General features: G+C 37.6%; 1 protein-coding gene across 3 annotated transcripts in view; it reads right to left on the bottom strand.

Moving 5' to 3' along the window:
• Window positions 1–5,092: 5,092 nt before the first annotated feature.
• pxk (PX domain containing serine/threonine kinase) overlaps window positions 5,093–17,176 on the bottom strand; it is a 30,151-nt gene continuing 18,067 nt past the window's right edge. The window contains exons 11-19 of one of the 3 annotated variants that reach the window (XM_046874923.1): window positions 15,964–16,081; window positions 15,796–15,874; window positions 15,663–15,711; window positions 14,418–14,495; window positions 14,209–14,295; window positions 14,036–14,099; window positions 12,295–12,354; window positions 11,637–11,667; window positions 7,594–7,745 (exon numbers count right to left, since the gene is read on the bottom strand). In XM_046874923.1, coding sequence (XP_046730879.1) covers window positions 11,648–11,667; window positions 12,295–12,354; window positions 14,036–14,099; window positions 14,209–14,295; window positions 14,418–14,495; window positions 15,663–15,711; window positions 15,796–15,874; window positions 15,964–16,081 — 555 coding nt within the window. In that variant the 3' untranslated portion in view covers window positions 7,594–7,745; window positions 11,637–11,647. Of the gene's footprint in view, window positions 7,746–11,636; window positions 11,668–12,294; window positions 12,355–14,035; window positions 14,100–14,208; window positions 14,296–14,417; window positions 14,496–15,662; window positions 15,712–15,795; window positions 15,875–15,963; window positions 16,082–17,176 lie in introns of all 3 variants that reach the window. The other 2 variants (XM_046874925.1, XM_046874922.1) reach the window with 2 other exon arrangements.

Below are 17,176 nucleotides of genomic sequence, written 5' to 3'. Positions count from 1 at the left end.
AGGTTAATAGTCAACCTCAAAGGGAGAGTACCTGTCTAGTGAGTTCCATGAACAAAACCCTGTATCCAAGCATGTTCTGCTATAAGTGATCCCTGTTGTATTACAACACAACAATCGAGCCCTGAACACTTATGCAGTACTCAATGACAGGTCCGAAAGGACTATATTACTCCCAGCTGCAGTGAAGAAACTAGGGCTACAAGGACAGAAGGAAGATTTAACATTAAGAACTATTCAACAAGATATCAAAAAACTCAATGGGGCAGCAGTTTCTTTTAGAGTACGCTATATATCGCAGCCCCAACAGAGTTACTGGATCCAGAATGCCTTTACCTCTGAGCACTTAGGTTTGGCTGAGCACTCTTATTCCATTGCAACACTCCAGCAGAGATACTAACACCTAAAGGACATTCCTTTACAGCCCATTGATAAAGTACAACCCCTCCTTTTGATAGGAGCAGACAATCCTCACCTTATAACACCCGTTGAGCCTGTACTCAACGGGTGCCTGTACTTAAGCTTATTATGCCACAAGTCTGTACCTCTAAGGACTCTGTTATGCCTAACTTAAGAAGCATAGAGCGGCAGTTGGCGAAGGATCCTGCAAAGGCAGTTGCATATAATGAAGAGATTAAGAAACTAGAAAATTGCGGCTATGTAGACACTGACTCTGGAAACACCAGAGGAGAGTCATGGTTCATTCCACATCACATGGTTCAAAATAATAGGAAGAAAAGAGTGATGTTCAACTGTTCCTCTGAACACATAGGCCAGAATCTGAATAATTACCTCCTTGCTGGACCTACACTTAGCCCTTCCCTCTTAGGAGTGCTGTTGCGCTTTAGGGAACATTCTGTAACAGTAAGTAGAGATATTAAGGGTATCACATCTATATGTTTCATCAGGTCTGGCTACTGCCTGAAGACAGACCTCTCCTTCACTTTGTATGGCGCAACCTTTAAACCAATAACCTTCCCAGTACTTATGAGTGCCAAGTGCTACCCTTTGGCACAACTTGTAGCCCCTGTTGTGCCATCTCTGCCTCGCAACGCCATGTTCTCGACAACACCCAACCTAATGACACTCTCAGATCAACAGTTAAAAGGAACTTTTACGTAGACAACTGCCTTAAAAGCATAATGACCGCAGACGATGCCAAGAAGGGAGTGGATAGGTTATGTGACCTTCTCTCTAGTGGTGGATTTGAGATTAGGCAGTGGGCTCGTAACATCCCAAATGTCATTAATCATCTTCCCAAAGAGGCCTGTTCAAATAGCATTTAACTTCGGTTATCACATGATAAGACCGATCCTCAAAAATCCACTCTTGGACTGAGATGGAATTATATCTCCGATATAACCAAAAACCACACCCACTATGTGGCACATCTATAAGATAGTAGCAAGACATTATGATCCTCTGGGATTTATCCTTCCCTTTCACCACCCACGCTAAAATTCTAATTCAGCAGTTGTGGAACAAACAAAGAGGTTGGGATGACCCTATGTTGCCCACAGATCTAGTGAATGCCTGGTGTGAATGGGAAAATAAACTCCCCGCTCTTTCTCGAGTCACACTTCCCCAATGTTATGTTACGCCAGATATGGATAAGTCCAATACCATGAAACAAATTCATATCTTCTAGTCAAGTCAAGTTTATTTCCATAGCGCTTTTCACAACAGACATTGTCTCAAAGCAGCTTCTGTGATGCTTCAGAGCAAGCATACGACGCTGTAGCATACCTAAGAACTAAAGATCAAGAAGGTAGAATACAGCTTGCTTTCCTGATTGGCTAAATCCTGTAATGTGTTTTTACTGACACGCTGGAGCGAGTACAATCCCTGATCAGAGCACACCAGATAGTGAAAATCCTTATATGGTCCTTCGAGCTAGAGAGGAAAACTTCCTAACACTAGCACTATTTCATTGATAATTTTCGAGGCTAACTAGCTTAAGCTGTGATGCTCTTTCTTCTATCTTCTGCTAGCCTTACTTTCAGAAGTACAGTACTGGTCAAAAGTTTGGGCACATTGCTATCTTTTTCAATGTTTTTAAAAGAAGTCTCATGCATTTACTTGATAAAAAAAACAGAATAACAGTAATATTGTGAAATATCGATTTAAAATATCTATAAATGTTTAACTTACAATTAAATTTAAGTGGTTTTAGATAAAAGTAGATTCAATTAAGTTGCTCTGTAACATCATGGATCCAATTAGAAAACTTACGAGCTGCTTGTGGTCCCAGTAAAAGTACTTTAATCTTATTAGAATTTAGCATTCACTGTTTAATATCTTTTACATATTCATTAACATTATTCAGCAGATGTCTCATCTGGCTTTGCTCAAATATACTTTTAAAAGTATAGCAGAACTGCGTATTGTCAACATAATGATGGAAATTAAAGCTATGAGGTAGCATATAAAAGAGCAGTGGGCCTAAGACAGATCCTTGCAGTACACCAAACTTAACCTCAGCAAGTATACAGAATTTGCCATTTACATCCACAAAGTGATAACGATTAGTCTGATAAGACCTGAGCCAGAAGAGAGTTGTTTCCTTAATTCCAACAAATGTTTGTTCTGGCAGAAAAAAGGCAGCTCTGATCAGAGGCCATTAGCAGGTAATTTACCACTTTAACCAGTGCTGTCTCTGGCTGATACATTTCATGAATGTTATTCCTATGTGAAGGTTTGAAATTTAATTTGCAAATTCTATAATGTAATCAGAATAGGACCCTCTGCGTCTATGAAGAATAATTAATGGAACTGACTGGCTAGATTTATTTTTGGAAGTTACATATATTATGTTAGTTTTTTTGTGTGTGTGATGCTTCAAATGTTGTTATAAATGAGACGCTGCTTCCTCTGCCAGTTAGACAGGCTGGTCTATTTTAATGTTTAGGGTTGATCCTGAGTGAGAACTCAGCTTAGCTAGCCGATGGATGGTTTAGCCTGCTTGTCTACTTCCTGGCCTTGGCTCTGGATAGTCACTGTCTATCTAGTCCTGTTCTTTGTCTATGAGCAATACCGCAAGAAATGAGAGCCGCACCTTCCTGAGCGGGATGGATACAACCACAGCAAGGTAATTACAAAATGTTTGTCAAATGCAGTTAAATAAATTCAGGAATAATAATGAATATATTTGAGGGTAATGTGCTTTTAAATTTGTTGCTGCAAATCCTTTGATCTGAAAAACAGACATCATTAGATGCTGTGCTTTTTTGGCTACCTTTGTTTTTTTTTAACCTGTGACCAGTCCCTATTTGTTAATGGGTGGAGGTTGCTTTCTGTTATGTCTTTAGTAAGTGATATGCATGCTCACTTGAAGTCAGCTGACATTGCAAAACCTATTGCTGCTTTGCCAAACGTTATGGGTTGCTTTAAAATTATGCTTAGGGTCACTGCAAAGCGCTATCAAATCAGTTATAAAGCATTTGAGATTAAATATGAACAGACCATATAGCCCTTAAGAATATGCACTTTAGAATCTATTCTTCAGCTTTTGTTTTGTGAGGTTGGATGCGTCAAATCATGAGCTTTGTATTTTTTTATTATTCATATACTTCTTTTACTACCATTCTGGTACAAGTTGACATTTGGTGCATCTGTCCATAGGAAGTACTTCCAAAAATGTAAAAAAAAATTTTTTTAGATGTTTTTGACTATAATCATGAGGCCAACCCATGTTTTTACATCTTGAAGTAGACCCTTTGTATTTACTCTGGTGAAGGCTTTTTTTTGAATGGCTGTAATACATTGAACTGTATAATTTTTTCCTTTTTTTTTAGAATGTACCAACTAGTTGACCACACCATGTTTTTGCTGTCTCTCTACAGGGCTTGTGTATAAAGTCATTAATGCTAACAGTCATGGATTCGCATACTGTATGCACCATATTTTAAATGTTTTTAATTATATTTCTTTTTTTTAGTTAAACTACTACCACCACCACCACCACTACTACTATTATAATAATATAAACAAAAACAACAAAACAACATTCTTCTTCTTCTTAATAATTATTAAATAATAATCGCATAAGCATAAAATAGCTAACGCTACCCCAAAAGTCACCCCGTAATTACTCTATAATTACAATTATGCTCTCACTCACTACCACCTGCCCAAAGTCTGATTGGGTTTTGTCTTGTTTCTTGTCATGCTTTTTTTTTTTTTTGTGAAATTGTTGCTTGGGGTAAGATAGGGAAACAGTAAGTTCAGCCAAACTGAAAACAAGCTGTATTGATACCTGTATTTCATGTTTTTATTTGTTGTTATAAATTAGTATTTCATGGAATAAAATTATTTTGCACAATAACGGTCAACCACGTACTTTGTGCCTCAGCAACCTTGGTGGTATTTCTAATCACATTGTTGAATGTTGAATGGTTTTATTTACACTGCTAAACTGAACTGTTCAATTACAATGAGATTTATAAGCATTTCACAGCTTTTGCTTGCCAAGATGGCACATTTATCCCACTGCACCCCCTTTTTGTTTTATTTGATATGAGTTTACCATTGTGATCACGAATCCTTAATCCACCATAATGAAAACCAGCTACAGTAGAATGTTTACATGCTGTCTTTGCACCTCCTTGCTGCTGTTTTTTTGCACTACATTGCTCTGTTCTGTTTGTACTTTCTCCTGGGTATAGTTTTTACATTTCTCCTCACACAGTACTGTATATTTAAGTATACAGTAGGTTTACTAGTCGGCGCTATACTTGGTTTTTGTCTTTTGTCTTGTCTTGTGTTGTCTGTCTGCACTCTGTCTGTCTGTACTGTTCTTTTGTTTGCACTGTTTGCACCAGGCTGCACTCGATGCACTTTATGTTGTTTTGTTGTTTAGTGTAGCACCAGGGTTCCGGAGGAACGTTGTTTCGTTTTTACTGTGTACTGTGTATGACTGTGTATAGTAAAAATGACAATAAAAGCCACTTGACTTGAGCTAGTGTTTTCACCCGTTAGGGGCTGAGCATTTCAAAATGTTTGTCCCAGATCCACCCACCCTTGCCGCAATTCGCACCAAATTCCAATCACATATTCTTTGATAAACTATATTAAAGCAAAAGAAGAAAACACTGAATAACATTATGCAGTTTTTACTTTAAAGTTCACAATTTAAAGCACAACATCACGGTTAAAACATTGTCAAAGCAACTTTTGTATTGGGAGGACACAACATCTGTTATTTAAAAACAACATGCACACCTTGTATGCAGCAGTGGTTGTGGCAAATGTGCACTGTTCGTTTCTCTTAATATCAAATATAATCAAACCGTTTTGCTAGTCATACCATCATTCAACATTATTATATCTAATGTAAACTTTATACCTCTTTTCAAAGACCACCGATACACAGTGGTAAAGTGCTGCAGCGAAACCGATGGTGCTCCTCGGTATGGTTCATGTGCACGCTAGACACACAAAAACTATGGGTTTCAAAAAACAAACAAACAAACAAACAAAAAAAGACACAAGGGCTGAGAGTTGCAGAAAGTAAAAGAGGACTTTGCATTCCAGCACTGGCCATAATGTCCAAAGCGCCAATGTCACATTAATCACCTAATCATGTTTTTTCTTTCTTTTTTTTTTAAAGAACATTTCAACCTCTCAATGTTCAAGAATTTATGGGGCAAAAATTGGACATAATTTTGCTCATCCTAAATCCTTCCTTCTGCACTGAAGCTACAGGCATAATCAAACTAAAAAGTACTTAAAGTAATTCCCAAATATTTCCCATATTATAATTCATTTCTTTATGTATTTGTTTAAAGTGGGACTTTTTTTTGTTTCCGCAAATATACCGTATGAAGTCCAAGAGGTGGAACTGGATCTGATCCATCTGCTATATATGACTCATCCCAACCTTAACCATTATTCACACAGTGCTACTCAATACAAGACATTACATACGCTTATCCAGCCTGAACCACACTGAGAATTTCCACCTCATGGACTTCTGGCTTGACTCTGCATTGGTTGAATCTGATAAAACTATACATTAAGGAATGGAGTTATGGAGTTTGCTCAATCCTGCCCACTCTTGCAGTTATATTTTTGTACATGCCTTTAAAATTTTCTAACAAACTTTAATTTTATGAACACATCATTAAACTAATTAACCACAGCTGTGAGCAGGATAAAGCAATTACTAAAGATGAATGAATAAACGCTGTAACCGAAGTGCCCGCTCACTCTGGGGCTCCCTTTACTGACGCACACCTTCACTTATACTTACATTGCGAAATAACAAATGGTGCTACTTAGAAGCAATTTCATCCTCAAACTGTTGGGGTATAGAAGAGGGCATGATGTCAAATTGCACTAAAGAATACAAAATGATTTGTTCCTGCTTTTAAGCTATAGTAGATCGCACTGCGTCCCAAAAAAAACATTGGCAGGTCTTGAAAAATGTTTGTACTTTCCAGCAGATTTTTCAGAAAAAATGTTTGAGCTACACCGAGTTCCACTGCTTGAATGTTAGTCTCTGCACAGGGGTTTCAAGGTGAAAGATGCAATGAAAAAAAAAAGAAGCAATATAAAGTCCACGAAACCTATTCTTGACCAACAGATCTGGAAGTTTGTCCACTGTTTACATTAAAATGATTCACCGTATCTGAGTTTTGGTATTGCACTTAGATCAAATGGAATATTCTCTATTTTTGTACAACACAGGCTTAATTGTAGCAATGCATAACAATCAAAAGAGAATGAGATACACAGCTTCTAATTCTGGTAATGGGAATTACAGCAATCATCTTGTATAGGCACAATGGTCAAATGTAGCACAAACCCCCCATGCTTCTGTTCGGTCCTTATTTCTATTTTTTTCTCTAAGTGCGCTCACATCATGTCAGTCTACAATAATTATGAGTTATGTCTTCTAAAAATCGAAACAATATTCATTTAAATATTTCATTATCTCCCAAGTTTGTCATTTGCCAATTCCCTTCTCCATCAGCCAGTTGTTGTTTTTTTTTCATTTAACAGTCAAATTCAATATTTTTGTTTGTATTATTGTGTCTCCAAGTTCATCTACTGTAATTCTGACGTGACGTGGTTTTAACGCAATAGAATATAAAGCAACTGATTAAAAAAGACGAAACAAATGCAATATTTTAAGTAAAACCCATAAAAAAAAAGTCTATTTGAAACACAACCCAAATTTGTCTAAGCTTCTTGAAAAAAATACATGATCAATGACGAATGTGCTGCAGTTTCATGGGAGCACAAACATCACTGTAGGGTCGGTGTGATTGTTTACCACAAATATGCAAGTCCAATTTATAAACCTGACAGATGAAATGCAGTGTCCAAGGTCATATCCTGTATAGCAGCACAGATACCCTACATGTTTGCCTTACCATGGCTGATCTGCAGCTTATTTGGAAGTAAATTATTTGAAAAAAATAGTTTCCTCCCAGCAGTCCAGTTTTAAAACATCTCTTCACTCCTAAAGATCAGATCAGATCCAAAAAGCCTCGGATAACAAGCTCGAGGACACACGATAACAACCAAGGACCATAATAAAAATGTTGCTCAGATGTGCGGATTGCTGCGATCATTGGTCTTTGCTTTTTTCAGACAGCCTTTGCTGAAGGTCTGAATGGAGCTCAGGAGGACACTTCGGCCCTTGTCATTAACGGAAGGAGGATGGCGGGTCGGAGGGTTGGACTCCATCCCTAAAGATGGTGGAGGTGGTGGTGGAGGTGGTGGGAGGTTCACTGGCTGAATACCTGCAATGACCAAATAGCAAAAGTTAGTGTGGCCAGGTACGGACAAGTAAACCACATAAAGCTGCGTTCACATCAGAAAGCAACAAGCTGTTTATACTGGCCCAAGTTTGCCTCCTGTAGTTGTCCTAAGTGCTACTGTTAACGCATGGGGTCTTGATGGATCCAGCTAATAGTTCATTTAAGGAATTATAATTAGAATATTTTGACTTCTGTAATATTTATAATTGCTGTTACTTTTGTTGGAAATATATTATAGGACAGTTCTGTTTTGTTGCTTTAACCCCATAAACTAGAAAGAACATTTGATTCATTTACATTTTTCTTTGTTTTAACTACAGACATCTCCTTCCTTAAGTTTTAAAGGTATAATAAGCTGTAAAAATGCATATATATTTTGCTATCAGAAAAACCTGATTATTGTATGGGCCAACACAAGAACCAAATACATGTTGAAATACTTGTTGGAAATACGATCATTTCCATTCATTTGGATTGTTGTGTGACCTTGCAAGTTTTGAAGAGAACAGAGACATCAGCATGGCTCTCAGTGCATGGCTTGCTGGGAATCAGACATATTGCATAGTCATACACTTAGTGATAGTGACTAAGAAAAAAACACACAGAGAAGCTTTGTTGGTGGTTAAAAGCTTTTATGCAATAAACCTAACATTAATTATTATTTAAATATCTGTACCTAGTTTATTATGCAAGTTACACAGTGTATCTTGCTTGTCTGTTCAGTTGCTAATTGCTATGGACTTCAGATAATAAAGGACCAGACCCATTTTAGTTTTTAGCACATATTGCATTCAAACAGACATTGTTTATCTATGTATTTAGACCCTTGGCTAAGGCATTTCAAATTGAACTCAGACACATCCTGTTTGCTTTCACTATCAATTCACTGTGCATGTAGACCAAAAAAAGCCCAAGCCATAAAATCTAAAGAACGGTTTACCTTTTGAGTCCTCTGTAATCAAATTAATTGTGAGACGTAGATCTGAGCAAGGGTATAGAACAATTTCTAAAGTTTTGAAAGTGCACAGTGGGTGCAATGGAATTAAAAACTGTAACTGGTCTAAAAGAAGCCATGTTCTTAGAGGTGACCAGGAACCTAATGGCTGCAGAACTACAGTAATATCTCAGGAGAAATGGGAGAAACTACCATATCAGAAAAACTATCAAAGCCTAAATAGTAAAGGCTGAGCATTAAAAGAATCCACTCCAGAGGTTTTTGGATGATTGCAGCCAAATACAGGAAGGTCTTGTTTCAGAGTGCACACAGATTTAAAGTGAAGCAAATATTCAGCACATTGACTTAAAGCACATGACCAAGACAACACTGCGATTGCTTTGCTGTAGAAATCTTCTACATTATATCACCAAATGTATGTGGACCTCTCAGCATCACAGCCAAAACGACTTGTTGAACATCCCTTTCCAAACCGCCGGCATTGATATAAAACGAGTCCTTACTTTGCTGCTAATCCGTCACTCATTTCTGAAGGCTTTCTGCTATATTTTATTCTTTGGCTATGAGGATTTGTCCATTCAGCCATGACAACATTTGTGGGCTTCTGCACTGATGTTGGCCAAGTAGATTCATTTAGATTTTTCCACATGAACATCAGCAATCAATGCAGCAACGTTGGAAGTAATGAAGTACGAACGTTACTGTACTTAAGTAGATTTTATAAAGATTACTTTAGTTCACTATTTATTTTTCGGGCATCTTTTTACTTTTACAAATATCTGTACTTTCTACTTCTTGCATTTTGAAACCAGGCTCGTTAATTTAGTTTTAATCTATTTGGTGACATGAGCAATATTTGTTCTCGTCGTGCGCCGTTTTTCAACCTACCACTGGTGTATCATTTCCTGGCTATCACGCCTACAAAGCTAACAACAAGCACGGCAGAAGGCAACAAGAAGTATTGGGGTAGCGTGGATGAGACAGAGGGAGTCAGCGATGTAAAAATGACTGAGAACAGAGACATTACTGATCACCTGATCAACATATTACCTGCAATAGGTGCAATACCACCTGTGTGCAATATTACCTGCAATACGTGCGTAACTAATTACTAGTGGTCTCTTATTTTCCTTATTTGTATTTATACATTGTGTTGTGTACATACTGAATACTATAGTATGTGTATTTTTTTTTTTTTTTTTTAGATATTTGCTTTTTTTTTCTTAGCGGCTGTAACAGAGAAATTTCCCCACTGTGGGACGAATAAAGGTATGTCTTATCTTATCTAATCTTATCTCTGCTTGTTTTGTATATGGTGGTTGTTCAGCCTGGATACATTCATTAGATAACAAAATGATGTGAGGTCCAGTTACCAGTGTGACACTAAAACATTTAGTAGTAATGGCTACTTTTTTTACTCAAGTACATGTCAGAGCCCAAACTACATTAACTTGATTGAAAAAGTGTAGTCAGTACTTCAACTTTTACCAGAGTCTTTTAAAATATAGGCATCTGTACTTCTACTTGAGTGAAGGATGTGTGTACTTCTGCCATCTCTAGCTGCAACCTATTTAGGCTTCGTCGTTCCAGTGAACGTAACCCCTAAACCACGCAAAACTACGTAAAAAGCCAGTCTACACAATTGTGCGTTTTCATTTCCGTGGCAAAAGTTACACAATGTCAATGACAGATGTCCACATACTTTTGACAATATAGTGTATAGTGTTTTGCTATTGGTCCCTCTAGCTAAAAATCTTGCTACGCTAATGCAGAGAAGGCAAGGCAGGCACTGCTGGCTGCAATTTTATAACAGTTATACTGATGTGTAATCTTCCTATGATTTCAACTGTTAGCTATATTAGATACTATTAGAAGTCGGATTACTTCTTTTTTCGTTTTTTTGCCTGTCTATTTTTTCTGCTAGCAGTCACACCTATTGTCCATGGCAGTGACTGCCATTGTTAGAACGCACACCTTGTGTCGTAGTTTTAAAGCCCAAGGCAAAGATGCAACGATTCAATATTTCGTAAATGCAGAGCCTGAGAACCGCAATGTTGAACTTCTCAGACTGGTGGTCCATTTCCCAGAATAACAGCGAAGGCTAAGAGCTACTGCTTGCTTTGTTGCTCACTAGTGTGAAGGCAGGGAGCATTTGTTGTAACAGATACAATAAGACTGAACACAGCTGCATGCCACAACTAAAGCTAAGCAGACTGATGCACTTACCATATGGGCTTACATTCAAGCAGCGGCAGTGAAACCTTCATCACAAAGTGTTCACTGCCGTGGGATTATTCTTGTGCGGGAAGTGAGCAAAGCACTACTGAGTGCCAAATGTGGGTACAAAGTACCTGGCATGCAACCTGTAACAGTGCTCTTTGTCCAGATTTACAGACTTGCGCCGTCGAACCTACGACTTAAACACTTAAGGCACATATTAGCCGATTCCCCGATTACGATTTCCTTCATACTTCATCAAACCACACCGGTGAAATACATTAAATATTTGAAAATGCCCCAAGCCGTGACTTTCCACCCAGAAACCCCCAACACATGCTGTGGAGTTAAATCCCACTTATACCAAAAATCTTTAAGACCCGACTTTCTGTTATATAAATAAACATTTGGAGAGGACAAATGAGCAGGCCATTGCAGATTGTGATGTCTTAAAGTTGCAGTAACCCTTCTCAGTAGGTCAGCTTTCATCACAGAATCGCAGAATGAATCCATTTTTATAATAGAAATTAAATAATAATAATAATAATAATAAGTCGGATAAACACCATTACAGGTGATAACAGAGATACAGGAGATAGTGACCATTATTTTAATGCAGTTTCTTTTTTTTTTTACTTCCTACTGATGAAGGACACATTGCAACTTTACAACAGATATAATTTAGTACTGGATTACTTTACCCCAAACATGTTCAATATGGTGCATGCTCTACTTTGAAGACAGCACAGGAGGGAAAAAAAGAGGCAGATACATGTTACTCCTCATTTGCACACAAGAAGTATGAACACAACGCATTTGATGTGCATGGTGGGTCTGAAAAGAGTCTACGTTAGTTCTGCTAGGATGAACGAGAAAGAGAATTTCCTGAACAAATATCACTTCAGTGAACTTGAAGAGTTTGGATTTGGAAGAAAACGCACAATTTGTCATTTCCGTATCTACTTAAACGTTCCCTTGCCTTCTAGTAGGTGCTGTGACGAACAAATCAGATATTTGAAGTACGCCATTTTCAGATATTAGAAAGATTTACGGCAATATTAAAGTAAATAAACATTGTCATATAAAAGCCTAAATAACAATACAGAGAATTTCTCTAACAGGTTTTTGGATCAGGTAACAAAATAGCTTTGAACTATAGTGCTATACACCAAACCGGATCGATGAACCTGGGATCTCTGAAATGACAAACGTCTTATAATTTGGAGATTTGTGTCCGGATGTGTAACTACGTGTGTTGCTTTTAATAGAAGACGACTTAGATTTTGTCTCTTACCAACAAACAGTGAGTATGAAGTATGTATGTGCAGCAAGATAAGGATTTATAAAAGTTATTAATACCTGGAGCCGGTGGAGGAGTGGGAGAAGAAGGACAAGTAGGTGGAGAACTCGCTCCTGAACCTGAAAAAAACGACATGCACAGGTAAAACATTTGGTCTGGCTGACATTCCCATTCAGGAACCATGCTTTTTCATTTACTAAGATTCTTGCAAGAATTATTATTATTTTTTTTTTTTTTATAAAAGTACACACAGGAACTGGCTTATGTTGGTAGGTCATGTTCCGTTTTATATAAGGAGGTGAAGTAACACAAACGACCAAAGTGTACCATGGAATTGCTGTGCAAATTATGTTTCTGTGTTCTGGAAGTTTATGCAATTTTTTTTGCTGCTAATAAAATAAAGCCCACGCTGTTGTGTGTGTTTTTGTCTATTATAAAGACAGTCCAAAAAGCATGAAATGCCCATCGAAGATACAAATATCTTTCAGGGCCTCGGGTAGGTTGTTGTTATTCAGTTCAGAGTTCAGGTAAAGTCTATATACATGCAGAGGTGGAAAGTAAAAAAATCACATTTACTTGCGTTACTGTGATTAGGTAGCTTTTTTGTGTAGCCCCTTTTTTAAAGATTTTAAAATCTGTAATTTTACTTAAGTATGTTTTGTTTCAAGTGTTGTACTTCACTACATTTGAAATCATATCCGTTACTGAGTAAAAAAAAAAAAAAAAAAAGACTAATCCCCCGTTTATGCAAAATGAAATAAAAACAGCGATAAACAGACGCCACCCTAAAAATGCTATTTTATATATATAGTACTGTACTCTTTCAAAAATTTTATTCATTTTATAATTATGAATGATAATTTTATTGATAGATTTCATTATTTCGACATAAAACTCCATAAAAACAATTCGCTATAAGTTTTGTGGTCTATCGTGCTATCCGCAAGAGACCAGGAAAATTTGCCAAACAAATTAGTTATGCGGCAAATGCAATTCCGCGATAAACCGGGGACGTGAGATTTGAACCGCAGTAAAGAGGGGGATTACAGTAAATAAAAATGGAAAAATCGCACCCGCAGAAACTACTGCACTAGAGGAGAGAGAGCAAAAGTCAGCGAATCGCCCATTTTTTCCAAAAAAGGTGATTCATGTTCACTGTTTCTGAAGCCCGTATGAAGCTGTTTTAATAAACATTTACATTTGCGGCATTTAGCAGACACCCTTGTCCAGAGAGACGTATAAAAGTGCTTTGAGCATATAATAGAGCATAAAGTAGAACATAAAATAGAAATTCTATCAGCTACTCAATACCGAAGTTTTTAAAAAATAAATCTATTACCAAGCAGCAATAAAACTAATGATGTATAAAGGTTTAGAAAGCCTCGACACAGCTTTCTGTATGGAATCAATCAAAAGTTACACTGCAAGATTTTAAAATAATTGTTTGCATTAACAATATTTCGATTGTTTTAGTGAATCGTTCGACTTGGAGAAACACGATTGTGAAACCATCCTGAATTATTCACGAATAGAACTGATTTGGTTCTCAGGTTTAAATCACTGATTCAATGATCCCGATTTCTTTCTGAAGCTGCTGTTGCGTAAAACCTATTATTCACTCTTATTATTTAATTATTACACTGATTAGTTCATTTTGGGAAGCTGTCAATCCTGATCATTGGTTATATTCTGCGGATACATGATGGCCCATTTGGAAAAGAAATTACTTAAAAGAATAAAATTCATGCAAAGCCATTGTTAAATTAAGTCAATTATAAACAAAAAGACTAACTGCCTTACCAGAGTTGTTGTTGTATTTGATGGAAAAGTCCTCCTCATTTTCATAAGCACTCTGTCTGGATTTCTAAGGGCAGAAAAAAAAAATAATAAAAAATCTGTCGTGTATATAAAGTTTGCACAAAATTTCCCAAATATCGGTTAACTTGTTCTGGTAGCTGTTTAAATGTGTGTACCTTTCTGGCAAGGATCTTTCTCTTCCTTTTCTCCTCCTCTGAGCCGTGATGGGACTGTGCCCGTGTCAACCTCCTGTGCTGCTGAACCTGCACAGAGGAAACAACCAGCACCAATGCTCTAGTTAGCACTAATCCGATCCAGCAATCAGTTATGTGCAATTATGTGTTTTGTACATCGTACTAAATTAAAAAGGTCATCATGCACTAACCGCTCTCTGTTCCTCTTGGAGACGCTTTTCCAAGCACTCTTTGGACAACTTCAAGGCTTCTTTCAATTTGGAGGTGATCTATATTTTAGGATCGAAAAACATTACACATTTATAATGTAAAATGATAAGAATTTGCAACTTAGGCAGCCAAACATTGGAGTATTATGATTAAGCTTTTATGTAGAACCAGCAGCTAAGCCAATGGGCGGCCGAGGCTCATTGTTCAGGTGGGGAGCGAAGGCTGGCCCATGTGGTCCGATCCAACATACGAGCTACTGTAGCTCAAACTGCTGAAGAAGTTAATGCTATTAATGCTCAATGGGTCTGGACTGTTTTGGCAGCAAAAGCTGGACCAATAATAGGCAGGTGGTTATAACTGTTATGCATGATCGGTGTAAATTTACATGTGTGGTAAATCATTCTACTATCAGAACCTCTGGTGTACAAAAAAATACAGACAAACTCAATGACATTTTCAAGTGCACATACTATAGGTTTAAACGAATCAATCAGGGTAGCCACAAGGCAGATCAAAGCGAATAAATCTGTTTAAATTGAAGGAATACAATACAACAGGGAGTGCTATACTAGAAAAATAATCAATGTTTGTTCCTCCACTTCCAAGAATTGTTCATTTGAACCATTTATTGTTATATTTAACAATGTAAAATATTCAGGGGACAATTTCAAAGTACTCACAAATTACAAAGTACTCTGTTCTAAAGACTTCTCTGCTTTAAAAAAAAAATGTACACACTGTGACAAAGTGCTGAGAATGTAGACTCCCTCCACAAATCTGTTTATTCAAAGCGTCAGTTCATGTAGAACATCCGCCATACAAATCTGGGGCAGTAGTGGCTCAACAGGTTCAGGGCCCAGAACTGGGTTTCTAATTCATAGGTCAGAGGTTCAAACCCGAGCACTGAAATATTGTTTGGAAGGTCAGGTTCTCAAGCCCCTGCACTGGCAGGCTCACTCAGTTGGACCCTTGAGCATGGCATTTAACCCTTTTTGCTCCAGGGGTGCCGTCTAATGGCTGACCCTAAGCAATGACCCAAACATCCCAACCAGCTGGGATATGTGATGAAAAGAATTTCATTGTTCTGTAATATCTATTTTTTTTAAATAAAGGCTTTAAGTCCATTTTCCTTGAATAAACAATGTCTGACTAATCAGATTGGACAAATGAAGCAAGATGTGGTAAAAACTTATAAACTATATTCTGCATATTAAAAGTACAAATACCTTAAACTGAGCTTTTTCTGTGTTGTATAGAAGCACATCACTGAAGAGTCTGTGAGGGCAAAAAATAAATAAATCACAGTCATTTTCCATTGACAAGTACACAACAGTCGCAATACACTGGATTGCTGCTTACGGTGTCTGTAAGAGTTGAGAAACTGTGGGCATCCCTGTTTTACATGCCTCAGTGGACAGGATAGACTGCAGGACAGAAACTGAGAGAAATACAGGGAGGTCATCACCAGACTTACAGCACACGTGTAGATATTGACTTAATCACAGAATTTTTTTTTTCCTAACTGACCGACTGAAGTGTAGGGCACAGAAGGATACTGATCCACAGGAACAACATCAGGAGGCCGGCCATAGGTCATTTCATACAACAAGTGACCAAATGAGAAGACATCAATGCTCTCTGTGGTCTGCATAATAAACACAAATGTACCGGTTAGAAACAGGAAGTAAAAAAACTTCAATTTCAAAACTTTAAATCTCTGTTTCTATTAACAAAGTGTAGCAATAATTCTCCTTATTACAAGATTAAACATTAGGCAACTGTGCCAATTGGGAAGCCAATAAGCGACGCTTTTATGAACGTGACTATGGATTGCAAGTAAGAGGCGCTAAAAGGTGAAGCCAGTACTAAATATAGTGATCGCAAAAGAAAATCAGGTGCCTGAGTAAACTGTTTTTGTTGAAAAACTACTCACATCTATTAAGCACCCCCCCCACCCCCAAAGCAGCCTCACCGGTTTCATGTTTCCAAACCATAATATGTTGATGACAAAACAAAACTGGTTTTCTTGTCATGGACAATAGAGTAATTCTTAGTTTTATTCTTATTATTTAATATAGGAGACCCTAGGAGGAACTAGGAGATCCAACCTGTTCCAGCATGACAGTGCTTCTGTGCACAACGAGAGCTCCATGCATATGGTTTATCTGGGTTGCAGTAAAAAACCTTGAATGGCCTGCAATAGAGCTCTAACCTGAACCCTACTAAACACAGTTGGTATGCACTGGAATGTTGACTGCACCCCAGGTCTTCTCAACCTACATCAGTACCGGACTTTACTAACACCCTTAAGGCTGAATGACCACAAATCTTAACAAGCACACTTCTAAATCTAGACAAACATCTTCCCAGAAGAGGATATTATAACCACAAATCGGGACTAAATGTAGAATTGGATGTTTAAAAAATGCACACAAGAATCTTATGGTCAAATGTCCACAAACTTTTGTCTATGTAGTGTATATAAAAGTCATTTCCGTGCTTCCATAATTTGCCAGAGTTTCTTTCAAGTTGGGCTGCAACGATTCCTCGAGTAACTAAAAAAATAAAAAAAATTTCCCTCGATACTTCGTTTAATCCATTTAACTAAACACGGAGCACAGTGTTTCCCACGGAATATTATTACTGATGCACCACCAGCTAAACTCTGGAGCGCTCTCGACAGGTAACGCAGGAGATGCAGCAGAATGAAAAATCGAGGAACGGGGAGAAAACAGTGAGG

This window comes from Silurus meridionalis, chromosome 19 (assembly GCF_014805685.1).
Source record: "Silurus meridionalis isolate SWU-2019-XX chromosome 19, ASM1480568v1, whole genome shotgun sequence".
NCBI lineage: Eukaryota > Metazoa > Chordata > Actinopteri > Siluriformes > Siluridae > Silurus > Silurus meridionalis.
The sequence above is the reverse complement of the archived record's forward strand: the minus strand, read 5'-3'. Positions and strand labels throughout refer to the sequence as shown.